Here is a 7,028-nt window from a genome sequence, read left to right as displayed (position 1 = left end):
TTCTGATATAATTCCTGTCAGTCCACGCTTGTTCATAACAGGGCAGTATAGTGCAATATGTTTACATAACGCATTAGGCTGTATGGAGCTACGGACCCACGTTATGTATAAAAGTTATAAAAAAGTTGTATACAAGCATAAATGTCCTGTTTTAATTTCAGAAAGATTCTAAATAGAAGCATGAATGTCCTTGAAGAGCTGAACATTCTGATACCTGAAATAGCTGAAAGTGTGCTGAAGCAGAATTTCGCCATTCATTTTTCACCGACGTTTTGTTTCAGCGGATTTTCTGTATTGACCGTAAGTCTATGGAGCAGTGAGACAGTATGCCTGGAATGTGCGACTTACGCAAATACCATTCATCCCATCTCAGTAACACTGACAGCTGAATTCGTGACAATTGTCTCTACGATTGTCATCTATTATATGTGTATAAAGCTTAAGAACGGCATAATAGGAGCAAAAGCAATGAGGAAGAGGAGAAGCATAGAGAAAGCTGCTAGACCGGGGGTCACATGACGCACAGCTGCCAATGGCATTGCAGAGTATTGGCCCATTCGTTGTCTATGGACAAATAGACAAAATATAAATGTCGATTATAAAAAAAACCATAAACGATATCAAGATGATTTTTGCACCAATGGTGGCTGAATGTCTCATGAGTTGAATAAAGTTGAAATGGCGTTTCTAGCCCCAGGTATGCCAGAGATATTAAGCTTCAAACTTTGCCCCATTCATTTCCAATGGGGAAATTTCTGTAAAAAAAGCTGAATATCTTAAAAAGTATAAAAGTTATAAAAAAGTTGTATACAAGCACACATGTCCTTAAGGAGATACCTCAATGGCCCTTCTAGGTGAAAGTATGTGGAAGTAGTTAGGTGCAGAAGAAAACCAGAATAATAAAGAACGCATCCACACAATAAATAACAGGAATCAGCATCCATACAATAATAATAATAATAATAATAATAATAAATAATAGGATAACATAGTATGGATGCTGAATCAGCATCCATACAATAACAGGAGTGTAAAAAATAAAAGTAGGGGAGGAAAGCAGAGAGGGCAAAACTCTGAAAAGCAACATTTTGGTTTTGTCTCAACAGAAGAGCTGTCAAAGCTTTAATGTGAGGCAAACTGGGCTATGTGACGAAGAAGATTAGTGGGTGGTGGTCCCTTTTCAAGGCTGCACCCAAGAAATGAACAAAGGGAGGGATGAGAAGATGAGAGATAAGAAAAGTGTGTTTGTTTAAAGGACTGTGGCTTTATCCATGTATCGTGAGTCCAGTCCTGGGTGATAGCAAAGATGTTGCTTGATTTATGAGATGAGGGCTAGCGAGAGTACAAAAGAAGTTTGTGTTTTGTGTGAGCACATGGATGAAGGTAAAAAAAAGTGCCTGATCAGGCATAACTGGATTGCAGCCAGCTCATTGGGCAACTACAGTGTAACATCAGCTTTTGAAGTGTTTAAATGTTCACGAGCATTAGCAAAACCATAGCAACATTATTCTTCCTCCAGCTATCCCTTTATGAAGGGAGATGCAGCTGAAAAGCAGTGACAAAAATGATGAGCTGGACCGGGGAGTTGGTGGTTACACTGTGAACAGGTCTGCAGTTTGTGCAATTACACTATGCAATAGAAACCGACTGAGCTGAAACTGAGTTCAACTCATTTTAGAGGAATTTCTAAAAATCCCTCCCTAAACTGACATTGATAGGTCACTAGACATTTTAGCATGGATTAACTTGATCTCTTGCTAAATTAAAGCTGCCTCTAAGTCTAAGAAAAATCCAGCTACACCCTAAAAATAAACATTTTTGTGGCTGAATATCAATTACAAATGGGCTTATCACCTTGTTGCAAATATTGGCATGGGTCTGAAATTAACACTGTCACATAAGCGCTCACAGAAATGTAGCTGTACATGCAGAATCAGGTCAGGAGTATAGCATGAAGGCCTTCGGCTGAAACGCCAACATCCTTCAGCACCTGCAATTGTTTTGGAGGGAGGACAGGGTGTGATGTCAGCCCTTCCTGTGGCAGTGAGCCTCTGATGTCACTTCCACATGGTTTGAGGTAAAAAGGAGTTCACGGTAGCCCCTCCAATGCCCAACAGTGCCATAAAGCTCCTACCGGCTCTTTGGTCGTGAGGTTATTTTTTGTACTTGAAGGTCTCTCCCTCTGTTGGCATTGTCTTCGTGTAATATCATAGTTCCTGCCTTAGTTGGATATCCACCATGTGTAGTGCCTGTTTCCTTGTGCTCTGTGCTTCACAATGAGACAAAGCCTGGTACTAAACTGTGTACAGATGTCAATGAGACATTTCTTAACTTGGCCTGAATCACATCAGCTGAGGTCAAAATAAGCAGCAAGCAGTCAAACAATTGACAAAATTTTTGGACAATGCAGAAAAGTGGAACATGTTTCGGAACACTGTGGGAACCATGGCAGGAAGATGTGGTGTATATATTTGCATAATTCAGTGCAATTATAATGAGTCCAATGACTGTGCTTCCGGTCTCACCTCGGTCCCAACTGGGGTGCTCGCTGGGGTGCTCTTCATCTGGCAGGGTGCTGTCACAGTCAGCCACATCCACCAGGCTGCCTTCCTCCTCCGCAATGTGCAGCTTGTCCTCGTCATCTGAGTCTGAGATGGCCTCCACCACATTGTTATAGTTCGTCACTGTGCAAGAAAACACCAGTGACATGGGTTAGAATGACATCTGATTGTGTCTACTCTTTAACTAGCCATTACAGGAAAGTGAAGAGGCTACTCATATTTTAGTATTTTTTTATCATGTATTTAGATAAGAGGAGGTATATTCTGTGTGTGCTTCCTTATTATGAATACTGAATGTAAAAGGCCATGTGTTGGAGACATTAAATATAAACTTCAAAACTATTAAAGGGGATGGTAACACTTCTAAAGGGATGCTAGAAGGAAACAGATTAAATAAACCACGGTCCAACTTCATTAGCTTAGATAAGACTTTATATGATCCCCATGGAGAAAGTTGTTTTAAAGCCGGAGAAAATAGGACATCTAAACAAGAAAAACAACTGAATTGATACTATTAAAAAATAATGCTTAATTCTGATGTTGCACTGTAGTAAAAGCATGCCACTGAAGACATGAGAAAGGTACGACTCTAAAGTGAAAACTAACAGGCTCCATGTCACAGAGAAACAATATCAGTGTGTCAGACCACTGGATTGCAGGTTGAAGTGGTGTGTGTGCTGTGTGGGAGTCTGTGTGACTTGGTCGGTTGTGTTATGGGCTGAAGGATCCAGAAGACAGAGACAGCAGCATACAGATAGAGTTATTATGAGGAGTACATTTTCCTGCTTCAGATGGGTTTGTATGTGCATTCTTTTCATTTTCAACAGCTCCACTGAGAGAGCTACAGATCCTCTCGAAGGCCAAATCGATTCTGAGAGCAGTCAGCAGAGGGCCTGGGCTGCAGCATTGAGACTACCTCTCCAGCTACTTCATCTCACATCACACACATTACACACAGTGATTGCACATACATACACCACCTGCATTCACTCACTGAATATGGACTGCCAGTACAGAGCACCTGAACATCTTCACTCAGCCCCAACTGCACTCACCCACCTATTTCTGAAGTGGCTGCTAATGTTTTTTAGCAGGAGGAGGTGGGAGAATCATGCTCCTCCATTTCAATCAGTGAGAGCTGCACTGGTGAGGTCTCTCCCTTTCTCTCTGCAGTGTGCAGGTCATTACAACTAGCTAATAGTCACACAGACTACAGGGATGCAAGGTTCAGGCTGAGGGGGAGTTATGAGGAAGGAGGCGTGGGGTGAAGGGATGAAGGGTGGTGGTGGAGGAGGAGGAGGGAGAAGCAATGTTATTTGGCAAGTCATTTGCATGTTCAGTGCCTCTGTGGCATAGCTGTGAAATCTTGTCGGGTTTATTCACAGGAACTAGTTCATTCTCCATCTCTTTCCTCTCTTCACACTATTCCTCTCTCTACAATGTTTTTTCCTTAATCATGATGTTATTGCCACAACATTCAGCTCAGTCAGCAGGTGATGCACATCCATTTACCATTACCTATACTGCTATCCACACTACATGCTATAATCTGTTTAAGGATTTTAACAGGCACCTTACACTACCTCTCACTCCCTACCTTATTTATTCTGTCAGGGCAACTCTGCCAGGTGATGTTTTGTCCATTCAGCAGCCAAAACAGGGTGTAACACTTAATTCTGAAACAGAAGGATGATTCTGTTTGGAGCCACTCAGATGTAGAGCTGAGGTCAGCAATTAAAAAGGCAATACTCTCCACCAGCAGTGTTGAGAGAAAATGATCAACTATAAAGCTGTAGAGCCAAAAATCAATGTGCTGGTGTGCAGCGAGGAGGTGGCAACCGTGAGTGGGACATTATAAGTGGGGACTGTGAAGTACAGCAAAGGAGGTGAGAGAAAGAGTAAACAATGGAGGGTGGTGTGGTGGGTCAACAGAGATGGTCTTCCTATGCCAAATGGTTAGTGGTGTTGAAACTAAAGTCTCTGTTCCAACAGGACATATAACACCTAGCACCAGCAAAGGCTGCAGTCCCTTCTGGCTGAGCGTTTGGTCAGCTGGCCTCATTAGTGCTTGCATGCTAGCACACAACAAGAGGACAACTCCTACGCATCTGTGAAAGAAACCATTGCTTCTGAAAGTTTGCTTTCCTGCACAGGTGTAGTGTGTTGAACACCTGAGACAATAATAGCTTGTAATTGTAGCTTCAGCTTTAATTTAGTCCATAACCACTAAAACACACCATGTTTTACAGATCTGGGTGGTAGGTGACAATCCATGCAGGTTCAGTAGCCTCACACCACTGTAAAACATGATACAATAATTTAGTGGAAAGAACTAAGGTTTTCTTGTTAAAATAGTGCAGATATGTAAGTTTTGGTGATTTCAAGCCAATGCAACTTTGAAAGTCTAGTTCTAATTTTCAGAATTTAAAAACATAAGTTGTTCTGGCTTGAGGTCTTTTAATTTGAAATGATGGGCTGAAGGACTGAACTGCTGAGAGTTGAGTCAACTCATTAAATTAAATTTTAAAGAAAAAAAATTAGGAGACTTCCCAGCATGCCTTGCTGGAGTGTTCAATCTCTAGAGAAACTCTTCTTTATTGTATTTTGAAGAGCCCATTCATGGTGGAAACTTTATTTCGTTATCCTGGCATTTATTGTGTGGATGATGTGAAGCATCCAAAGTATGTTATCCTATTCTTTGTTAGTGTGGATGCTATGAAGCCACACTATTGTTCTCCAAATCGTATTTATTATTGTGTGGATGCTGTGAAGCATCCACACAATAATGGACGGATGGATGGATAAATAATTGGATAACATAGTATGGGTGCTGATTCAGCATCAAAACTATTTTATCCAATTATTTATTATTATTATTGTATGGCTGCTGAGTCAGCATTCATACCATGTTTTCCTGGTCTTTCTTATTGTATGGATGCTGAGTCAGCATTCATACCATGTTTTCCTGGTCTTTCTTATTGTATGGATGCTAAGTCAGCTTCTATACCTTGTTTTCCTCCATCCATCCATCATCCATCCATTTTCCTCTGCTTATCCGGAACCGGGTCGCGGGGGCAGCAGTCTAAGCAAAGACGTCCAGACCTCCCTCTCTCCAGACACTTTCTCCAGCTCCTCCAGGAGAATGTCGAAGCGTTCCCAGGCCAGCCGAGAGACATAGTCCCTCCAGCGTGTCCTGGGTCTTCCCCGAGGCCTCCTCCTGGTGGGACATGCCCCGGAACACCTCCCTAGGAAGGCATCCAGGAGGCATCTAAAACAGATGCCTGAGCCACCTCAGTTGGCTCCTCTCAATGTGGAGGAGCAGCGGTTATACTCTGAGCTCCTCCCGGGTGACCAAGCTCCTCACCCTATCTCTAAGGGTGCGCCCGGCCACCCTGCAGAGGAAGCTCATTTCAGCCGCCTGTATCTGGGATCTTGCCCTTTCGGTCATGACCCAAAGCTCATGACCATAGGTGAGAGTCAGAACGTAGATCGACTAGTAAATCGAGAGCGTCGCCTTACAGCTCAGCTCCTTCTTCACCACAACGGACCGGTACACCAACCGCATTACTGCAGAAGCTGCATTGATCCGCCTGTCAATTTCCCGTTCCATGCTTCCCTCACTCGTGAACAAGACCCCAAGATACTTGAACTCCTCCACTTGGGGCAGGAACTCCCCACCAAACTGAAGGGAACAAGCCACCCTTTTCTGACTGAAAACCATGGCCTCGGACTTGGAGGTGCTGATTCTCCTTGTTTTCCTGTTCTTTATTATTGTATGGATGTTGAGTCAGTATCCATACCATGTTTTCCTGGTCTTTATGGATTCATACCTTGTTGTATGGATGCTGATTCAGCATCTATACTATGTTATCCAAAAAATGTATGGATACTGAGTCAGCATCCATACCTTGTTTTCCTGGTCTTTACTATTATTGTATGGATGCTGAGTCAGCATCCATATCTTCTTTTCCTGGTCTTTATTGTATGGATGCTGACTCATCATTCATACCTTTTTTTTTGGATGCTGATTCAGCATCTATACTATGTTATCCAAAAAATGTATGGATACTGAGTCAGCATCCATACCTTGTTTTCCTGGGGCCTATTTCAAGAAGGCGGTTTTGTCGAAACTCAGAGTTTGTTAACCCCGAAATGAGGGCAACTCGGAGTTTTCGGTTTCAGAAACGGAGGTAACTTAAACCCGTGAAGCGGGGTAAGTTAAACCCGTTTCACAAAGAGAGGTAATCTAAACTCAGAGTCAGTTACTATGGCAAATTACTCTGTGACCCTAACCTGCTGGCGAGCAGGTTTTGTTCAGGAAACTCAGAGTTTCCTCTGGGTCTCCACCCCTTTTTAAAGTGAAAGGTGTTTAATACCTCATTTAATCTTTCAGTACATTCATAGATTGCACACGTTTCCGTCACGCAGAGACCAAAATGGCGTGTCCATTCATAGAGGATCCTGTAG

At 42.6% G+C, this 7,028-nt stretch overlaps 1 protein-coding gene across 3 annotated transcripts in view; it reads right to left on the bottom strand.

Annotated features, from left to right (window-relative positions):
- The window catches only part of zeb1b (zinc finger E-box binding homeobox 1b), a 97,988-nt gene that overhangs the window by 44,756 nt on the left and 46,204 nt on the right, over positions 1–7,028 (bottom strand). For all 3 annotated transcript variants that reach the window (XM_020624734.1, XM_020624736.1, XM_020624733.1), the window contains exon 2: positions 2,526–2,684. In XM_020624734.1, the coding sequence (XP_020480390.1) occupies positions 2,526–2,684 (159 nt within the window). The remainder of the gene's footprint in view (positions 1–2,525; positions 2,685–7,028) is intronic.

Source organism: Monopterus albus, unplaced genomic scaffold (assembly GCF_001952655.1).
Source record: "Monopterus albus unplaced genomic scaffold, M_albus_1.0 scaffold336.1, whole genome shotgun sequence".
NCBI classification, from domain to species: domain Eukaryota; kingdom Metazoa; phylum Chordata; class Actinopteri; order Synbranchiformes; family Synbranchidae; genus Monopterus; species Monopterus albus.
This window is presented reverse-complemented; position numbering and strand designations above follow the sequence as displayed.